Source organism: Dendrobates tinctorius, unplaced genomic scaffold (assembly GCF_039654945.1).
Source record: "Dendrobates tinctorius isolate UK_male_01 unplaced genomic scaffold, ASM3965494v1 ptg000094l, whole genome shotgun sequence".
NCBI classification, from domain to species: Eukaryota; Metazoa; Chordata; class Amphibia; order Anura; family Dendrobatidae; genus Dendrobates; species Dendrobates tinctorius.
In genome coordinates, this window is record NW_027361762.1 from 2,855,226 (window position 1) to 2,877,506 (window position 22,281).

At 45.7% G+C, this 22,281-nt stretch overlaps 1 protein-coding gene across 1 annotated transcript in view; it reads left to right on the plus strand.

Moving 5' to 3' along the window:
* LOC141098685 (cytochrome P450 2D17-like) overlaps window positions 1-22,281 on the plus strand; it is a 225,095-nt gene that overhangs the window by 122,482 nt on the left and 80,332 nt on the right. Inside the window, exon 3 of the mRNA XM_073586649.1 lies at window positions 12,239-12,391. Within this exon, the coding sequence (XP_073442750.1) occupies window positions 12,239-12,391 (153 nt within the window). The remainder of the gene's footprint in view (window positions 1-12,238; window positions 12,392-22,281) is intronic.

Here is a 22,281-nt window from a genome sequence, read left to right on the forward strand (position 1 = left end):
TGACTACGTTTGAACGGACGGCGTTGCGAGAAAAATGGCCGAAGGCAAGATGGGCCGGCCTGATTGCCCCGTTTCTTTCCGGTGAGGCCCAAAAGGCTTATTATGACTTAGAGCCTGAAGCTGCGCAGGACTTTGACAAACTGAAAGCCGAGATCTTGGCCCGGCTGGGAGTGACGACCGCTGTCCGTGCACAGAGAGTGCATCAATGGACTTATCAGCCGGATAAACCACCGCGGTCACAGATGTTCGACCTGATCCACGTGACGAAGAAGTGGCTACAACCCGAGGTGCTGACAGCGCCAGAGATAATCCAGAGAGTCGTCATGGACAAGTACCTGAGAGCTCTACCGCCAGCCCTGAGGAAGTGGGTAAGCCATGGAAATCCTAAGACGGGAGATCAACTGGTGGATCTGGTTGAACGTTACTCCGTGGCGGAAGGACTCCGAGACGACGCTACCCCACCTCGTTCTTCATCATCTCCACGTGGAACCGGTAAGACTGTTCCAGGGAGTAGGGGAGATGGAAAAATCCATAAGACAGTGGGGGAGGAAAACGGGACTGCCCGCACTGCGAGGCCGAGAGTAACGAACTATGGTCTAAGCAAGGGGCCCGTTAGGTGTTTCCGCTGCCAAGAGATGGGACATATTGCTGCGAACTGTCCGGTCACTACTGAACCCATGCAGTGCGACGTCACAGACTCTAAAAACCGCATGTCTATGGTTGCACGGGAAGTGAGTGTGAATGCTGTTCAAAAGGATGTGGAAAAACACGTGTGATTTAACTGTTGATGGCAAAAATGTGGTGGCATTGTTAGACTCGGGAAGTGTGGTGACTCTGGTGAAGGCCAAAATAAGGAAGAGGAACAGCATCCGGTCTGGGTGAAAAATTGTATCAAAAATTTATTCTGCCAGTATAAAATACAACGTTTCGGCCATATTGTGGCCTTTTTCAAGTATAACATAACAGTACATATGGTGGCCTTTTATAGTGTGGCACAGCCAATCACCATCTAGGTAACACCTATCACAAAGAATCTATATATAAAATACATATAAATACATCCATCAGTTACATGTATATTCAATAACACAGCTTATCCAATCGTTAACAATGATAATCATAATCATATTAAAGATATTACAAAAACATCTCATATATAAACATCAATCCCCAAATCAGCCCACCAATAGTCGTAATGCATCAAAGGTATCCATAGAAATAACACACCAATCCCTTGCAGTAATACATATCCATATATGAACCGCCAATCCCTAGTCACATAATAGTGGCGCCAACCCCAATGGACCAATCCTGTGTGGACTCACAAATCCCTATATCGGCAGAGTTCCCTCTCCCCATATGACAGCATCAGCTAGAGCCAGGTCACATCAGGAGCGCAGCCTGATGATGCGCGCTACATGGCCACAGCGAGCGCGCCGCCCATCCCCGCCCAGGCCCGGTCACGTGAAGACTCCATCACCGAACACCGCGCATGCGCGGTGCCATGTGAGGAATCAGCCACACGACCTGCCCACCGGGGAGGACCGCGCACGCGCAGAGGCCCAGAGCGCGCGATCACATACAACACTCCTTTGTAAACCCGCACATGCGCTGGTAGATAAGAGCAAATGTAAAGCCACATTTAAATTAATGAGTCCACACGAATAGACCAAAGATGCTCCCAAAAAAAAGACATTTAGAATCAAAAAACCACATCCATGGTAAATTTAATAATATTCCGTACTTCATGAGATTCATAAATGTTGTATATTATATAAGGAGCAAAACTGGGATATTGACAAAAAAGAAAAAAGAAAAAGAAAAAAGAAAAAGAAGAAAAAAGAGGGCACGGGGAATGGCAGGCAAGAAACAACGACAAAATTCAAACAGGACAACATCCTCTTCATGATTTCAGGACTGTTCAGTCCCCGTGTCCTCCACTCTTTCAAATGTATCACCTATAGACACTAAAAAATAAAAAATATTTAATTAAAAAACCATAATAGCCACATAAGTAAATATATATCCTAACAAAGAATAATGGCACAAGATGAGGGATTAGGTGACACAAGTATGCAAATTGTAATCCAAGTTCAAACCCCTTGGTTGCAACGTATCAAGAATCGATATCCATCTCAACTCCTTTTTTTTCAGCATCTTAACCCTATCGGGGTCAACATAGGGGGAATCTTACATACTCTGAAAAACAGGCATTGGATAATCTTTCAAAGAACACTGCTATTACGATAAAAGCTGCAGATAAAGGTGGTGCGGTAGTTGTTATGGATACAGACAAATATAAGATGGAGATTTATGAATCTCATGAAGTACGGAATATTATTAAATTTACCATGGATGTGGTTTTTTGATTCTAAATGTCTTTTTTTTGGGAGCATCTTTGGTCTATTCGTGTGGACTCATTAATTTAAATGTGGCTTTACATTTGCTCTTATCTACCAGCGCATGTGCGGGTTTACAAAGGAGTGTTGTATGTGATCGCGCGCTCTGGGCCTCTGCGCGTGCGCGGTCCTCCCCGGTGGGCGGGTCGTATGGCTGATTCCTCACATGGCACCGCGCATGCGTGGTGTTCGGTGATGGAGTCTTCACGTGACCGGGCCTGGGCGGGGATGGGCGGCGTGCTCGCTGTGGCCATGTAGCGCGCATCATCAGGCTGCGCTCCTGATGTGACCTGGCTCTAGCTGATGCTGTCATATGGGGAGAGGGAACTCTGCCGATATAGGGTTTGTGAGTCCACACAGGATTGGTCCATTGGGGTTGGCGCCACTATTATGTGACTAGGGATTGGCGGTTCATATATGGATATGTATTACTGCAAGGGATTGGTGTGTTATTTCTATGGATACCTTTGATGCATTACGACTATTGGTGGGCTGATTTGGGGATTGATGTTTATATATGAGATGTTTTTGTAATATCTTTAATATGGTTATGATTATCATTGTTAACGATTGGATAAGCTGTGTTATTGAATATACATGTAACTGATGGATGTATTTATATGTATTTTATATATAGATTCTTTGTGATGGGTGTTACCTAGATGGTGATTGGATGTGCCACATTATAAAAGGCCACCATATGTACTGTTATGTTATACTTGAAAAAGGCCACAATATGGCCGAAACGTTGTATTTTATACTGGCAGAATAAATTTTTGATACAATTTTTCACCCAGACCGGATGCTGTTCCTCTTCCTTATTTTGGACTATTGTTCATTTGGGTCCATGAACTTTTGAACTGGCATCCAATCCTCCGTTGTGCTGTCGACTGCTTTTTGCTGTCTGGTGAAGGCCAGTCTGGTGTCAGCCCCGACTGGACAATCAGACAAATTTTCTGTAACGTGTGTGCATGGAGACACCTGTTCGTACCTCACCACGGTCATATGCATTACAACTTCCTATGGGTCTGTGCAACATAAAGTGGGACTCGTCCCGGCGTTATTGCATGATGTTATCCTGGGCCGGGATTTTTCCCCACTTCTGGCAATTGTGGGAGAATCAGTTGATGCCTTTGGGTAATAGTGTACATGATTCTTCTCCCAGGGCGCGTGTGGGTCCCAAACCCCGGGAAGAGGTCTCCCCGGAAGACTCGGGGGAAGAGTCTGCGGGAAATGACCTGCAGTTCCCGTTTTCAGTCATGGCGGGTGATACGGAGGAGACCGGGGAAGAGGAGGAGGCTGACAGCCATCCACCTCCCCGTTTGCCGGATTTAGAAGTTCAGAAAGATGACTTCCAAAGCGAGCAAATAAAGGATCCTACCCTTTCTCAGGCTAGGACAAATGTAAAAGTGATAATTGGGGTACCCGTAGAACCTGGCTCTAGGCTGGCATATCCTTACATGGTTCTGGAGAATGATTTACTCTATCAGATAGAGAAAAAGGGGGAAGATACGGTGCAACTATTAGTCGTGCCAAAACCCTACCGGCGGCAGGTGCTGGACCTGGCCCACGGACATGTGATGGGAGGTCACCTGGGAGTCCAGAAAACCACTGAAAGGATATTACACTGTTTTGTTTGGCCAGGCATGCATCACGATATCCATGTATATTGTGAGTCTTGTCCTGACTGCCAAGCCTCTGCACCTAAGCCCCGGTTCTGTAGCCCTTTGGTACCCCTACCTATTATTGAAGTCCCGTTTGAGAGGATTGGGATGGATTTAGTTGGGCCCCTTCCACGGTCTGCACGTGGACACCAACATATCCTGGTCATCTTGGATTATGCCACTCGTTACCCGGAGGCCATCCCTTTGCGTAACACGGCCACCAAGATGATTGCCAAGGAACTGGTGCATGTGTTTAGTCGGGTCGGTATACCAAAACAGATACTCACCGACCAGGGGACCCCCTTTATGTCCAGGGTAATGAAGGAGCTCTGCCGATTGTTACAAATCGAACCGTTACGCACATCCGTGTATCACCCTCAAACAGACGGGTTGGTCGAACGGTTCAATAAAACTCTGAAGCAGATGCTGAGAAAGGTGATAGACAAGGATAGGAAGAACTGGGACTATTTACTTCCGTATTTGCTTTTTGCCATCAGGGAAGTACCCCAGTCTTCCACGGGATTCTCGCCTTTCGAGTTATTGTACGCCCGACGTCCTCGCGGACTGTTAGACGTTGCAAAAGAAACCTGGGAGGGTCAGGTCACTCCGTTTAAAACAGTGATAGATCACGTCACACAAATGCAGGACCGTATTGCGGCTGTTATGCCTATCGTCAAAGAACACATGATACAGGCTCAAGGAGCCCAAAAAAGAATCTATGATAGGGGCGCCAAGATCTGTACGTTTGCACCCGGAGATAGGGTGTTGATCCTGGTCCCCACGGTGGACAGTAAGTTCCTGGCAAAGTGGCAGGGCCCCTTTGAGATCAAGGAAAGAGTTGGTGAAGTAAACTACAAAGTATACCAGGCAGGTAAAAGGAAACCTGAACAGATTTATCATGTAAATCTGATAAAGCCCTGGAAGGATCGGTCTGCTTTGTCAGCGGAGCTGGCCCGTCCTGTCTGCTCGCATACCGTACCGGAAGTACGGGTTGCAGAGACTCTCTCGGAGCGGCAAAAGACTGAGGTCAGGCAGTTTCTACTTCACAACCAAAAGTTTTTCTCAGAAAAACCTGGGCAGACTACGCTAATAAAACATGACATCGTAACGGAACCTGGTGTCACAGTTCATGTAAAGCCCTACCGAATCCCGGAAGCGCGCTGTGAAGCCGTTTCCCGAGAAGTGAAGGCAATGTTAGAGTTAGGTGTCATTGAGGAATCGCACAGTGCTTGGTCCAGCCCAATTGTGCTAATTCCTAAACCGGACGGCACCATCCGGTTCTGCAATGACTTCAGGAAACTGAATGCGGTCTCAAAATTTGATGCCTACCCCATGCCCCGGGTCGACGAGTTGATAGATCGGTTAGGAAAAGCCCGGTATATTACGACCCTAGACCTAACAAAGGGGTATTGGCAGATCCCTCTGGTGGAGGCTGCCAGAGAAAAGACAGCATTTGCTACCCCAGAAGGTCTATTTCAGTATGTGTATATGCCGTTTGGTCTGCACGGAGCACCGGCGACCTTCCAGAGACTTATGGATCGAGTCCTGAGGCCACATAGGCAGTACGCTTCAGCCTATTTGGACGACATTGTCATTTACAGCTTGGACTGGGAGACTCATCTCCAGAAAGTACAAGCTGTGATTGACGACCTGTGAGAGGCAGGTCTAACCACGAACCCCAAGAAATGTCACATCGGGCTAGAAGAAGCCCGGTATTTGGGGTATGTAATTGGGAGGGGTGTTGTTAAACCCCAGGTTGATAAGATTCAGGCGGTTCAGGACTGGCCACAACCTGTCAACAAGAAGCAGGGGCAAGCCTTCCTGGGGATCGCCGGTTATTATCGCCGGTTCATACCCAATTTTGCAGCCATCGCTACCCCCCTGACGGATCTTACAAAAGGGAAAGACTCCGTCATGATTAAATGGAGTTTAGCGGCTGAAGAAGCCTTCCATAGCCTAAAACGGGCACTTTGCTCTCAGCCCGTACTGGTGACTCCGGACTTCCGCAGTGAGTTTGTGGTACAAACGGATGCCTCTGATACCGGTATCGGGGCTGTACTCTCACAAGTGAGGGACGGAGTGGAACACCCAGTCCTCTATCTCAGCAGGAAGCTGAATAAACACGAGCAAAGGTATGCAGTCGTAGAAAAAGAGTGCCTCACCATTAAGTGGGCTCTAGAGGCCCTCAAATATTACCTGGTGGGCTGAAAGTTCAGGCTGATCACTGACCATGCCCCTCTCAAGTGGATGCACTTGAACAAGGAACGGAATAGCCGGGTGACCCGGTGGTTCCTTGCCCTGCAGGCCTACACTTTTACGGTGGAGCACCGCCCAGGGGTACAGATGGGAAATGCAGATGCCCTGTCCCGAGTGCACTGTTTGGCGGGTGTCATTGCTCGACCGGAGTGGTCTGAGCAGAAGGGGGGGATATGTGAAAATTATGTGGGAATAGTGGATGAGGGCAGGTATATCTCGCCCAGATTCCTTTCCTATGTGGCCTAGTCTGGTCAGTATCGCACCTGCTTGCTAATGAATAATGGGAGGTGGATATAAAAGGATGCCAGGTGGTTGTGTGAGTGTCTCAGCCTGGGAACACAGAGAGCCTGTCTGTGTGAGAGACACACGTGAGTGGAAGCAGTGCCCACTGCAACTGTGGTTTGGCTGGACGGGAGAAGCCCGCCAGTTGGTAGTTAGGTTGTCCATTGTTTAGTTAGTGCCGGACAGGCAAGGATTTGTTTTATGTTTTATTTCCTTTTGCATTGCTTTCACCGTTAATAAACCTGACCCAGGGTCAGTTACACCCGAATCCCAGCTCTGCGCCTGAGTTTCATGCTGAATGCACGTGACCTTTGACCCCAGCAAAGGCGATCCCGGAGTGTTTTATCACACTTCCTAACAAAAAAAAATTTTGGTTCCAAAATTGTGCTGATGTAAAGTAAACATGTGTGAAATGTTACTTATCAAGTTTTTTGTGTGCCATATCTCTGTGATTTAAGGGCATAAAAATTCAAATTTGGAATATTGCGACGTTTTTTTCACAAATAAACGCAAGTTATTTGAATGAAATTTTACCACTAACATGAAGTACGATATGTCACGAGAAAACAATGTCAGAATCACCGGGATCCATGGAAGCGTTTCAGAGTTATTACCTCATAAAGGGACAGTGGTCAGAATTGTAAAAATTGACCCAGGAGTTAACGTGCAAACCACCCTTGGTAGTGAAGGGGTTAAATATATTCCCGGGGTTAAATATATTCCCTGATTTAGCAATATTGCAGATGGACAGCTTGTGCTGCATGTAGTAGAAACTGTAGAAAGTTGATGCGTTGTCCCGGCCGGTGACAAGTGCTCTTGCACAGAGCCCGGCGTTACCTATTTATTGCTTTCTTTACTTGATGACGCGATCAGGTAAAGTGAGCAGAAAGAACCAAAATCCAACGCATTATGGAAATCTATCGGTTTCCTTCTTCTGTTCGGTTTTCTTTTCCTTTTTATAATTATCCTCTAGCAAGTACATCTAACCATAGCGCAAATTATTATTATTATTATTATTATTATTATTATTATACATTTCTATAGCGCCATTTATTCCATGGCTCTTTACATGTCAAAAGGGCCAAATATAGACAAGTACAATAAACATGAGCAATACAAGATACACATGAGTAGAGAAGGAGAGAGGACCCTGCCCGCAAGGGCTCACAGTCTACAGGAGATGGGTGAGGATACACTAGGAGAGGGTAGAGCTGGTCATGCGGCGGTTCAGTAGACTGAGGATCACTGCAGGTTATAGGCTTGTCGGAAGAGGTGGGTCTTCAGGTTCTTTTTGAAGGTTTCTATGGTAGGCGAGAGTCTGAGGTGTTGGGGTAGAGAATTACAGAGTATGGGGGAAGCACGGGAGAAGGCTTGTATGCGGTTGTGGGAAGAAGAAATAAGAGGAGAGTAGAGAAGGAGATCTTGAGAGGATTGAAGGTTGCGTGTGGGTAAGTACCAGGAGACCATGTCACAGATGTATGGAGGAGACCAGTTGTGGATGGCTTTGTATGTCATAGTTAGGGTTTTGAACAAGAGCCTCTGGATGATAGGAAGCCAGTGAAGGGCTTGGAATAGGGGAGAGGTTGGGGGATAACAGGAGACAGGTGGATTAGTGGGGCAGCAGAATGAAGGATGGATTGGAGTGGTGCCAGAGTGCTGGAGGGGAGGCCAGAGAGTAGGAGGTTGCAGTAGTCGAGGCGGGAGATGATAAGGGTATGCACTAGTGTTTTTGCGGTGTCATGGTCAAGGAATGCACGAATCCGGGAAATATTTTTGAGTTTGAGACGGCAGGAGGAGGCAAGGGTTTAGATATGTGGCTTTAAAGAGAGGGCAGAGTCGAGGATCACCCTGAGGCACCAAGCATGTGAAAATGGGGAAAGTGAGCAGCCATTGACATTGATGGATAGGTCTGGTGGAGAGGTAGAGTGAGATGGGGGAAAGATTATGAATTCTGTTTTGTCCATGTTCAGTTTTAGAAAGCGAGCAGAGAAGAAAGCTAAAATAGCAGACAGACATTGTGGGATTTTGGTCAGTAAGTAGGTGAGGTCAGGTCCAGATAGGTATATCTGCGTGTCATCGGCATAGAGATGATGCTGCAAGCCGTGGGATTCCATGAGCTGTCCCAGGCCGAAGGTGTAGGTGGAGAAGAGTAGGGTCCTAGAACTGAGCCTTGAGGAACACCGACAGAGAGGGGGCGAGGTGAGGAGGTGGTGTGGGAGAGAGCGACACTGAATATTCGGTCTGTTAGATATGATGAGATACAGGATAGGGCCCAGCCTGTGATGCCCAGAGATGAGAGAATCAGGAGCAGGAGGGAATGGTCCAAAGTATCGAAGGCAGAAGACAGGTCCAGGAGAAGGAGGACAGAGTAGTGTTGCTTGCTCTTGGCGGTTAGTATGTCATTGGTGACTTTAGTCAGGGCAGTTTCAGTTGAGTGATGCAGTCAGAAGCCTGATTGTAAGCGGTCAAAGAGGGAGCTGGAGGAGAGGTGGGAAGACAGTTCAAGATGGACATGCTGTTCTAGTAATTTTGAGGCATATGGGAGAAGAGATATCAGGGGATAGCTAGACACAGAGGATGGGTCAAGGAAGGTCTTTTTGAGGACGGGTGTGATCGAAGAATGTTTGAAGGATGAGGGGAACACACCATTTGTGAGTGAGAGGTTGAAGAGGTGTGTTAGAGTAGGGATGAAAACTGTGGTGAGGTTAGGGATGAGGTGGGATGGGAGTGGGTCAAGTGTGCAAGTGGTGAGGTGTGATCTTGATAGGAGGGTGGAGAGCTGATCTTCTGTCATGGTGGAGAATTTGATTTTTGAGGAGCAGGGCTGAGCAGCTAAGATGGGCATTGGGGGCTGTGGGCCAAAGCTTTCTCTGATCATATCAATCTTCTGCTTAAAGAAGGAGGCAAAGTCTTCAGTGGTAATGAGATGAGAGGGAGGAGGTTCTGGGGGACAGAGTAGAGAATTGAAAGTGTTGAGCTGTTTAGGGTTGTGAGACAGGGAGGATATGTGAGATGAGAAGTAAGTTTGCTTTGCGGCAGTGAGTGAGGACTTGAAGCTGGTGAGGGACTGCTTGTATGCAGTTAAGTGCTGAGCAGAACGGGATTTCTTCCATCTCTGCTCAGCAACCCTGGAAGCCTGTCTCAGTTCTTTGGTCAGGCTGGTCATCCAGGGCTGCCTGTTGATTGTACGAGTTTTGCTATGTGTGAGGGGGGTGGCCGAATCAAGTGCTGCTGTTATTGTGGTGTTATAAAAGGTGGCAGCAGCATCTGTGTCATGAAGTGAAGCTATGTCAGTAAGAGGGAGGAGGGACTCAGAGAGTGATTGAAAATTGAGGTGTTTGAGATTTCTGCTAGGGTGAGTGAGTTTGTGGAGTGGGGGTTGAGCACTAGTAGAGGAGAGGTAAGAGAATGTCAGTAGGTTGTGGTCAGACAGGGGGAGAGGTGAGTTAGTGAGATTAGTAAGGGAGCAGAGGCAGGTGAAGATAAGGTCCAGCGTGTGACCATCTTTGTGAGTGGCCGCGGAGGACCATTGAGTGAGGCCAAAGGAGGCAGTGAGTGATAGAAGTTTGGAGGCAGCTGGGTGGAAGCATCAATAGGGATGTTGAAGTCACCCATGATAATAGAGGGGATGTCAGCAGAAAGGAAGTGAAGCAGCCAGGTGGTGAAGTGATCGAGAAAGGTTGAGATGGCTAGTTCTGGGGGGCGGTAGATGACAGCCAGCTCGAGGTGGGAAGGGGAGTAGATGCGGACGGAGTGCACCTCAAATGAGGGAAGAGTAGTGGAGGGTGGTAGAAGAATTGGGGTAAAGGAGCAGGTATTGGAGAGGAGCAAGCCAACTCCTCCATCACGTTTGTTGCCGGGGTGAGGGGTGTGAGAAAGATGGAATCCGCCATAAGAGAATGCAGCTGGAGAGGCTGAGTCAAAGGGGGTGAGCCAGGTTTCAGTGATACCAAGAAAGGAGAGTTTGTTGTTGATGAAGAGGTCATGGATGAACGACAATTTATTGCAGACTGAGCGTGTGTTCCATAGTGCTCCAGGTAGGGGGACCGTAGGAGTGAGAGCTGGATCAATCGGTAAGGTTATCATGGTTGCAAAAACGTGTATAGGACCGTGGCAGGGTGTTACAAATGAGTGTGGGGATTTGTTGAAGAGGGCCAGGATTTGGAGATATGTCGCCAGCAATGAGGAGTAGTAGACAGATTGTTAGAAGGTGGGAGCAGGTTAGATCATGATGTGGCTGTGTGTGTCTGGATAAAAAGGATTGTATGTGGAGGAACAGTTCTGAGGAGAAGGTGAGGTGGCTAGGGAAGATGGAGGGGGAAAGGACTAGTTCCTTACTAGGTGGGGGGATTACAGGAGATCTGACAAAATAGAGAAGTATGGGGTTAAAGTGAGAAGAAACCGAAACATTGTAGTGGTTATCTAATCCGTTACCTTACAGTCAAATTCCAGTCTAATTCTAATCTAATTCAGAGTAGCGTAATTAGAAATCTGTCATTTGAAATATGGAATTTGAAATAAATGGAGCAGACTTCGTCTGGGGCAGACCCATGGTACTGAATATATGTGCAGCTAGGGACAATCAGGTGAGAGTGAAAAGTGGGGTGTGACTGCCCAGGCCAGATGCACAGACGAGAAATGGAGCCGGACATTCTCGCGCGATCAGCGATGGACAGCGGGGGAGCCGGTCGGAGGTAAGTATCACACATAGCGATATCGCTAGCAATATCGCTATAACGTCACAAAACCGGTGACGTTTTAGCGATATTGCTAGCGATATTGCTTAGTGTAAAACCCCCTTTAAGCTAAGGTCATAAAAAGGGGAAGGGGTTACACAGGCCGCTCAGATGTGTGGTAAAGATAAGAAGAATGAAGTACACTATGGATACAAAAGTAGGGCAAGCAATGCATACCAGGGATAGTAAATGCAATTCACAAGACACAGTCAGGAGCTAGGGAAAGCTGGGTGCATTCAATGCATACCAGGGATAGTAAATGAAATTCACAAGTCACAGTCAGGCGCTGGGGAAACCTGGGGACAGTCAATGCATACCTGTGGGAAGAGGACAGCTTGATTAGATGGTGCAGATGATGATGATAATATTGCAGGAGTGAGGAGTGGCCAAATGCATTCTAGAATTCTAGTCTAATTCAGAGTAGCGTAATTAGAAATCTGTAATTTGAAATATGGAATTTGAAATAAATGGAGCAGAGTTGGTCTTGGGCAGACCCATGGTACTGAATATATATGCAGCTAGGGGCAATCAGGTGAGAGTGAAAAGTGGGGTGAAAATAAATAACTTTATAATTTTTCTAGTTCTCCTTTGATCTATGTGGTATAATTTGCGGCTGGTTATTGTGCATATAATAGCTCCACTATCTAACAGGTATTTGAAAATAAAATGTTTTCTGTAAACAGATGGTGCCAGCATGAATGGACAAAATCTTTTCTTAGCTTTAGTGCTTGATAGGTGTTAATGGAAAAATAGTATTAATATTATCACTCCAGAATGATCATCAATATAATCAATGGTTAAAAACATTCAACTTTTATACTGGAATAAATCAAAATAAATGATATAAGAGAATGTTAAACATCATATTTCTTTCACTGATAATGAACATTTTATATTTTAGGTATAGTAGTAGCTCACTATGGAAGCGCATGGAAAGAACAAAGAAGGTTTGCCTTGACAACACTGAGAAACTTTGGGATGGGCAAGAAATCCTTGGAGGAGAGAGTGACAGAAGAAGCACAGTTCCTTTGTTCTGAATTTAAATCCCAAAAAGGTGAATTACAGAAGTTTGTGTAAGGAGTATAGATAAAAAATAAAACACATATACACACACATATATATATATATATATATATATATATATATATATATATATATATATATATATAGACTGTATATATATATATATATATATATATATATATAATATTTTTTTTTTTTAAGGCAGCAGTTCTCTCTTATGTACGCTATTAGGCAATGACTCAAGTAAGTTCAATCTAAATGCTTTTATTTTCAAACTCCCAGAATAAAATAAATCCAGAAATTTTATCCTCTGGTTCGCAGCCGGAATGTCTGTATCAATTTATTTGCAAGGGTGACTGCATCACCGTATCACTTGTGGGTGCGTCAAAGGCTTTGCCTTCTCTGGCTATGGCCCGTGTTGAATTTCAAACAGACCTGTCCTACAACGAGCTCCAGCTCTGATGCTTGCAAACTGAAAACTAAACACACCCAAACCTTAACTGAAAGTTTAAATGGGAATCGTGTACATAGGCCACTACCAAGACCCGGAGTGGAGAGAGAGATCCATCCCACAACCTTCCTTCATGTCTCTCCAAAAATAAAAGCCTATGTCAGGTTTTCTTAAATTTGACTTGGTCAAATAGTTTGACCAAATCCACACTCTCTTGTTTTGCATTGTAACCACAGCTGTGGCTCTAATTGCAATGCTCTCCAGGGTTAGTATGCTTTTCTAAGGTGCGAAGGGCGGTAACCATGGTCGAGGGGCTATGTTTCTAGACCCTGGCACAACACAAATAAATCGTGTCCCAGTCACAATGTGCTATTTCGTTCAGGGTGTATTACACTCACTTGCCACCTGTAGGCCTCCGCTGTCTTCAGTTCTCCATACTCAGGAACAGCCGCACATAACTCAGAGGACAGCCGGTTTATTTCAACATTTAACAGTTTATTTAGTACCGGGCCCATTAACTTCAGCGGGGGATGTCATGGTGGCAGTGACCCGGTCTGTGGCCCTGAGCGTCCGGTAATAAAAAAGAGGAAAGTTGTGTGATGTTGAAGTGTGACGCCACCCGTGGTGTTCGGCAATGAGTGGCCGACGCTGCAGTTTTGGTCCTCTGGGGCTGATGGTGATGCAGCAAAGAATGGTTCAGCTCCCCTTGGGTAGAGCGGGGGCCCCAGGGCAAAGATATATTTGATTAATGGTTCAGATGGTGGTGAAAATTGGGGTGCAGACAAATAAGAGGACACAGAAAGGTGCAGGTTTCTTTATCTTTTACTTCCAAGTCGTTGCAATCCGAGGTACCACATACAGGTGATGGATTGAGTCTAGCTCGCCTGGAGGCCATTCAGGGGATCCACCCTGCCAGGTGGGGTTTGGGACCTTCCTTCTGCGCTTTGTTTTCGGGTCCCTGCTGTTTGTAACTAAGCTGCCACCCTCTCTTGCGTGATGGTTTCTAACCTGTATGGCTGACAGCGTGAGCCTATACCATGGGTACTGTCCTTTTCACCGTCAGACCCGGGCTCTTGATCTGCTGCCGTGCCTTCAGGTGTTGAATGTCGCCCAGGAACTTGCAGTCCCTTGTACTTCCAGATTCGGCTATCAGGGCATACAGCTCCTGTTCAGCCTAGGACTCTAGTGTCCTTTTTTATATCAGCGCTTCGCTCTGGGGTCAGCTACCCGCAATTTCAGCTTCCCCAGAGCCTCTTGCCTCCGCTCCTGTCCTTCCTCTCTTCACAGATCAACTCCCCCTAGCCAACTGACTAACTGTCGTGTCATGAGCTCTGCTGCTCTCGTTTCCATGACAACTCCCTGTTTTCTCCCTCAGCTGACTACTTGCTGACTCATTAACTCCATCTGCTGGCCATAATTTATAAGGAAGCTCCCTTTTCTGACCTGCAGCAGGTATTGTCATTTAATATATGTTACCTGGCATGGGGGCCCCCCTCCTGCCTCCAGGCATGACCTTACCCCTTAGAGGGAGGCAATGACACTGTGACAACCAGACTCTGGGGTGTCACATTCCCCCCAGTGAAGTTCAGTACTCCCGGACTGAGGAAACATAACAAGAATTGATGACAACAACAATTAATGAAAATCTACAACGTTTTAAAAATGTAAAAATTATCAAAACCAGAAAAGAAAAAGAAACAATAACACAGTTACTGCAGTGACCAGTCATTAAGCTGCCATCTAGGAATTGTCCTTGTCCTTGTACCTGAGGTTTGGTTGGTGGGAACCACCTTAGCCCACTTTGTGTGTCGTCCCTGGGCGTGGCTACAGGTCACTCTGTAAATGGGCCTGTTTTTTTTTTCGGTCACGCCGGCAGCTTATTTTCAAGGCCTAATTGGGGTAACTATTTACAAATAAAGTTCTGACCACACATATTCCTGTGGCCCAATTGTCCTTCAACTGGTTATTACGAATACTTTAAAAGTTCATACAGTAAGTCTCTGTAGGCTCTCATGCTTAACGGTTACAACTATGCATTCTTATTAATTTATTTACATTATGTATTCTCTATAATGGACAGAGATCTGACCTCTGGTACTACGAGTGGGTCTATGCAGTATAGGTATCTCCGTTGACCTGACCTGTTCTCTAATGTCTACTGCTGGTGCACCAGTCACTATGCTATATGTGGACTTGTGTAATCTTGGTATTCTGGACTGCCTTCTCTTGACTCTTAGACTCACCATGAGATTGACAGATTCGCTGCTAGCAGGGGACAGATTTCTGCATTCCACTTCAGATGTGGCACCTGTTACTGGAGCCATTTCATTAAGAGTCTCTGCTTCATCCGGTGCAGTAGGCTGGTGAAAGGTTAGGACTGGTACTACGATAGCCTGATTCACTTGTGTCCACGCCCGAGGAAATTCTCCAAGGATAGTATGGATCTTCTCTTCCACCTCTACTGTGGGCCGTGGAGTGTCTTGGACTTCCTCTTTGTCTTTCAATTGATCAGGGCACACCTTTAGATGATCTCTTGAGACTGCCTCTAAGGTTTCTCCCCCATCCTTGCTAATGAGGCATACCTTGGTGTTATTAAAGTCTGAAGTATAATGGTGTATGGCTCTGCCTCCCACTGGTCACCTAATTTGTGAACTCATCTTTTTCTTTTGAGTACTTGTTCTCCTGGTGTCAAGGGAACTGCAGGGGCGTGTTGACTGTAATTCCTTTCCTGCCTCTGTCTTCCTTGGGACAAACTTTTCTCCACACATTCTTGCACTTTGCGGTATTGTTGCTGCCGCTCTGTATCCCAGTCTGCATCTGGGAATGTTGTCTCAGGTGTTAAGACTCCCATGTCTAAATCAATGGGTAACTTGCCAGGTCTTGCCCTCATCAGGTAGGCCGGAGTGCAATTGGTGGCATTTACCGATATATGATTATATAGATCTAACAGATCTGGCAACTTCTCTGGCCACTGGTTTCGTTCTTCCAGAGGTAAGGTCTTCAATAAGTCAATGACCACCTGGTTCATCTTCTCACACATGCCATTTGTCTGTGGATGGTATGGCATCATCCTGATTTTCTTGCAACCATACATGTTACAGAACTCCTGGAACACTTCTGCCTCAAAGGCTGGACCTTGGTCGGAGAGCACTTGTTCAGGGTATCTGTGCAGTCGACAAAAGTGTTGCTGAAATGCCTTGGCTTCTGTCTTCACTGTTTGGTCTTTAACAGGCACGACTACCAAGAACATTGAGTAATGGTCAACGATGGTCAGAGCATAGGTGTAGCCATTCCGACTCGTAGTTAACTTCACGTGATCCAAGGCTAACAGTTCAAGCGGCTGTTTTGTGATGATCGGCTGTAATGGAGCTCGCTGGCTGTTACGGTCTTTCCTGCGCAGGTTGAATGGGCCACATTCTCGGCACCAATTCTCAATGGCTCTCCTCATGCCAACCCAGTAGAAACTTTCATGAAGTAGGACCTCCAACTTCTTCCACCCGAAGTGTCCTGCTCCATTGTGGTACGCCTCCTAGAGAATTTTCAATTACATTAGTGCCTAAAGTGATCATAGGATGGCATTCTCGTTTGTCAATATCAACTATAATCAAACCTTGCAATTGCAATTCTACTCGGCCAATCTTGATGGTCACCTCTTTATATCCCATCTGAGACAAGGGCGGACCATTGCTGGCAAAGATGGCAAGGTTTTTATCTGGGCAGTGAGTAATGTCTGAATAAGCCTAGTACTGCTTAAAAAGAACATATGGCATCGTAGTCACCTGGGAGCCGGTGTCCAGTAAAGCTTTCATCGGAAATCCGTCAATCACGACGGGCAGGACCAGCTGTCCTCCTATGTACTTGTCTCACCAATTTGGTGGGCCTGGTCGTCTTACTCCTGGGGGTTGGCCCTTTGCCCCAGGGGTTGCTTGTTTAAATGACAAAATCTTGCTAGGTGTCCCGCCATGTTGCAGCGGCGACAGATGGACTGTCCATCCTCGTCGTAACGATAGCTATTTCTCCCTCTGGTCGGTGGGATTCTCCTCTGCTGTCGCCACAGGACATCATCTGGACTGGAGGCCAGCTGGATCATTTTCTTTGGAGTCACTTGTAGGGACTGGACAGTTTTTGTGAGTGCAGCCACACTTTTGGTTAGTTTCTTGACCTGGAGACTTAAGTTTGCAGCAGAGTCATCATCTTGGGACGGCTTGTCAGTCTCAATAGTGGTCTTTGGAAAGGATGCTACCTCCTGCTGGTATGTAATTGCTGGATGCCTAGAGGGCTCTGTGCCGCTAGGATTTGGTTCACGCAGCACTTGGATGGCTCTATCCTTAAAGTGTGCAAAGTTCAATTCAGGATTTTGTAGGGCCATTATGCGCAGCTGTGTCCTTTGATTGTTAGACTGGAGTCCCTCTATAAACTGCTCGGTTAGTACTCTATCTTCATTTTGCACGCTCTCAGGGTCAACCTGCTTTACTGCCCATAGCGCCTCCTGAAGGTTAAGGGCATAGTCCCGTATACTGTCCTGCACTCTCTGTTTGCACCCAAAGAATCTCATTTTTATCTCTGTTGCAGTGCGGGTGTCAAAAGTGTTCTTCAGTCTGGCCAAGATTTGTTTGACAGTTTCTTTATCAGTGTCCGGCCAGGACTTTACTTCCCTCTGGGCCGCACCAGTTAACTGGCCAATGAGGATACTGACTTTTTGACTCTCAGACAGGGGGTACACTTTGAACAAACTACATGGTCTTTCCTTAAAATCGTTCAGGGTGTGTGACTCCCCTGAGTACTGTGGTAACCAGGCCGCTACTGGTATATATGGCATTGACAGTGGCATTATGGAGGCTGCGGCTGCGACCGCCGCTGAATCTTCACCCATGTTGGGCAATTTCTTTCTCCCTCAGTGTACCTTTACTGTTGTCAACAGCTGCTCTCTGATAGGCTGAATTGAGCTCTTCCTAGTCTAGAAAATTGGATTTTCCTGCTTTTCACTTGCTCACAATAGAGCACAGCTACAGCTTCACTTTGCCCACTGATGTCAAAGCGTGGGCAGGGCTTTGTGTCGTACTTTATTTCTGGCTCCGCCCACAATTGCACACCCCTCTCTGCTCGCACGCACTGTGTGACGCAGTTATGGCAGTTATTTGAAAGCTCATTAACATCTCTAGCACTCAATTTAATAAATTCTACTGCACATAGTACCCAGCTTTGCCAGGCTCCTTGTACCCAGCTTTGCTAGGTTTGATAAATCCTGTTCGTCGTTACGCCAGTTGGAGCGCCCCAGGGGCCGTGGGTTTACTCGGTACCAAGCCCGTTAACGTCAGCGGGGGATGTCACGGTGGCAGTGACCTGGTCTGTGGCCCTGGGCGTCCGGTAATAAAATAGAGGAAAGTTATGTGATGTTGAAGTGTGACGCTACCCGTGGTGTTCGGCAAGGAGTGGCCGACGCTGCGGTTTTGGTCCTCTGGGGCTGTTGGTGAAGCAGCAAAGAATGGTTCAGCTCCCCATGAGTAGAGTGGGGGCCCCAGGGCAAAGCTATATTTGATTGATGGTTCAGATGGTGGTGAACATTGGGGTACAGAGAAATAAGAGAAGGACACAGAAAGGTGCAGGTTTCTTTACCTTTTACTTCCAAGTCGTTGCAATCCGGGGTACCACATACCGGTGATGGATTGAGTCTGGCTCGCCTGGAGGCATTCAGGGGATCCACACTGCCAGGTGGGGTTTGGGACCTTCCGTCTGTGCTTTGTTTTTTGGTCCCTCCTGTTTGTAACTAAGCTGCGACCCTCTCTTGCGTGATGGTTTCTAACCTGTGTGGCTGACAGCATGAGCATATATCACGGGTACTGTCCTTTTCACCGTCAGACCCGGGCTCTTGATCTGCTGCCGTGCCTTCAGGTGTTCAATGTCGCCCAGGAACTTGCAGTCCCTTGTACTTCCAGATTCGGCTATGAGGGCATTCAGCTCCTGTTCAGCCTAGGACTCTGGCATCCTTTTATATATCAGCACTTCGCTCTGGGGTCAGCTACCCGCAATCTCAGCTTCCCCAGAGCCTCTTGCCTCCGCTCCTGTCCTTCCCCTCTTCACAGATCAACTCCCCCTCGCCAACTGACTAACTGTCATGTCATGAGCTCCGCTACTCTTGTTTCCATGACAACTCCCTGTTTTCTCTCTCAGCTGACTTATTGCTGACTCACTAACTCCATCTGCTGGCCATAATTTATAAGGAAGCTCCTTTTTCTGACCAGCAGCAGGAATTGTCATTTAATCTATGTTACCTGGCATGGGGGCCCCTCTCCTGCCTCCAGGCATGACCTTACCCCTTAGAGGGAGGCAATGTCACTGTGACAAGCGGACTCTGGGGTGTCACAAGTACATTTCCAGCTTCACTTTCATTTCCACCTGAACTATCCATGGTGTAACAGTTCCTGTCAGCCCCAGAAATTTTCCATTCAGGCCTGCAGTATTGCCGAGATCCATAAACTTTCCCTCATGGAGTTCCACCTCCAACTTCCTCTGTACGGAAGGGGTGTTGGTGCACTCCATAGCCACTGACTTGAGCCTTGAGCTCTGGACGTTGCAGTAATATCTGCTGGGAGTTTGATAACGCCTAATACCACCCAGCACAACTTGTACTTGTTTCTGCTAACTGTCCACTGCACCTTGAACTCTACTTAGCATTCGTCATCAACAAACTCTTTCACTAACTGACTAAACCAGGAAATGGTTGCCTTTTATCGGCCCTATCACCTTGGGCTGAACCAATCAATAACTGTATTTTTACTCTGTCTGCCTCACCAGTCTGTTGCTGGGCAAACTTAACCTTTCACCTACTTAACTACAGTCACTGTCTTCTAACAGTATGCACTAAGCATATTACACGTACAATACCTATCATTGTCTAATCTGCTCTATGTCCTAAACTCTGAGGTATATCCTAGACTTTCCCTAAATCTGAGCTGAGTGAATGTTACTCACAATAGGTGATATTACCTTTACAGTATTTACGCAGCAGCATCTGTACCTTACAACGCTATATATTAGTTACAATACATTATATTAACTATCAATTAGTGCCAATAGAACTCTATGCATATTCACAATTCACACTACTCACAAAATGCAATAAAAACACGTCACAACACATATTTAACCTCTTTACGATCACTGATAGACCTTTTAATGGCGGCAGTTAAGAGTATTTATTCTGCTTTTTAACGGCGCTGAGAAATAAGGCTATAGCTCCCCCAGTGTCAGAAAGTCTCCTGGAGAACATGATCAGGTCCGGTTTAACGGTCCCCTATATAAAAAAGTCTGATTTTCAATTAATTTCTCTCTCCTCTGATATGATCTAGTACATCAGAAGAGAGAGAAATGGGGTCCCTTGAGCCCCTCGGTACCTCCGCCATCCTCGAGCCCTCTTGATCCATCCCCTGGCTCTCCACATCATTTCCTGGAAGAAAATAGCAGGCGCATGCGCAGTGCACCCACTAAGATCCGCCGGGCGGTAATCGGCAACAATAGGAAACTATTCCTATTGGTTTTCATTTTCCTATTGAACACAGTGATAAACTCTATAACATTGATCAAAATAACCAAAATAGTAAATCAGATCATCCTTTGTTACTCCCTTAGTTACATAAAAATAATAAAATATTTTTTCTAAAAAATTTTTCCATTCTTTTCAGTTTGGATTAGGGTTGGGGTTAGAGCTGTGGTTAGGGTTGTGTTAGGGTTAAAGTTGTGGTTGGGGTTAGGGTTGTATTGAGGTTAGGGTTGTGTTGGGGTTAGGGTTCTGTTGGGGTAATGGATGTGTTGGAGCTAGGGTTTGAGCTAGGGCAGTGCTCAGGTTGGCGTTAGAATTGGGGGATTTCTACTGTTTAGGCACATCAGGGGGTCTCCAAACGCGACATGGTTCCCGCCATCAATTCCAGACAATTTTGCTTTCTAAAAGTTAAACGGTACTCTCTTTCTTTTGAGCCCTGCCATGCGCCCAAACAGTGGATTTCCCCCACATACAGGGTATGGCGTACTCATAAGAAATTGCACTACAATTTTGTGGTCGATTTTCTCCTGATACCCTTGTGAAAATAAAAAAGTTTGGGTTTAAATTAATTTTTTTGTGAAAACAGTCCAAGGTTAATTTTTTTCTTCCACATTGCTTTAGTTCTTATGAAGCACCTAAAGGGTTAATAAACATCTTGAATGTGGTTTTGAGCACCTTGAGGGATGCAGTTTATAGAATGGTGTCACTTTTCGATATTTTCTGTAATATTGACCACTCAAAGTCACTTCAAATGTGAGGTGGTCCCTAAAAATGGTATTGTAAATTTTGTTGGAAAAATGAGAAATCGCTGGTCAACTTTTAATCCTAGAAAAAAGTTCTAGCAAAAAAAAAGGTTTCCAAAATTGTGCTGATGTAAAGTAGACATGTGGGAAATGTTATTTATTAACTATTTTATTTGACATAACTCTCTGATTTAAGAGCACAAAAATAAAATTTTGAAAATTGCAAAATTTTCTAAATTTTTGCCAAATTTATTTTTTAAATTAAAAAACGCAAGTCATGTCAAAGAAATTTTGCCACTAACATGAAGTACAATATGTCAAAAAAAATCTCAGAATTAGTAGGATCTGTTGAAACGTTCCAGAGCTATAACCTCAAATTAATAGTGGTCAGAATTGTAAAAATTGGCTTCGTCATTAACCCCTTACCGACATAGGGGTTAATGCCCACATCAAAGACAGGAAATCTCAGCTGTGTGAGAATCATAATTGCAGGACAATTTGAGCATTTAGTGAGCCTAGCAAAAAAGCCAAGCAAAAAATAAGGGATTGCACTTTTTTTGCAATTTCACCTCAATTGGAATTTTTTTCCCAATTTTTAGTACATGACATGGTAAAACCAATGGTGCGTTCAAAAGTAAAACTCATCCCACAAAAAAACAAGCCCTCACATGGCCATATTGATGGAAAAATAAAAAAGTTATGGCTCTGGGAAGAAGAGGAGCAAAAAACGAAAACACAAAACTGAAAAATGCGCCAGTCATGAAGAGGTTAAGGTCAAGATTGTCTGGGTCACTAAGGGGTTAAATACACTCTTTGCAGACAGTGCCTTTAGGTGGAGAGGAGTATGATGTCTCCTGCCACACCCTTACACTTCTATGCATATCTGGGACCTCCCTCCCCTAGCATTCCTCTAACGTCCTGCATGTCCACACATCTATTGATGTAATTTATGTGAAATAAAGACGCACAGTTTTTCAGCGATATCGGTGAGTGCTGCATATTTCTTCTTTTTTCGCTTCACATTGAAATATTCATGTTTTTTCATGCAAGCACCTCCATTTTTTGACTGAATTATATGCCACAATGCTTCAGATAAATAGCTCCATCTGGTAATGTGGTGATTTGTGTGCCCTAGTATGACGTTCATCTGTTTGCTCTTTGCTGGGATCATATCTGGGAGATACATA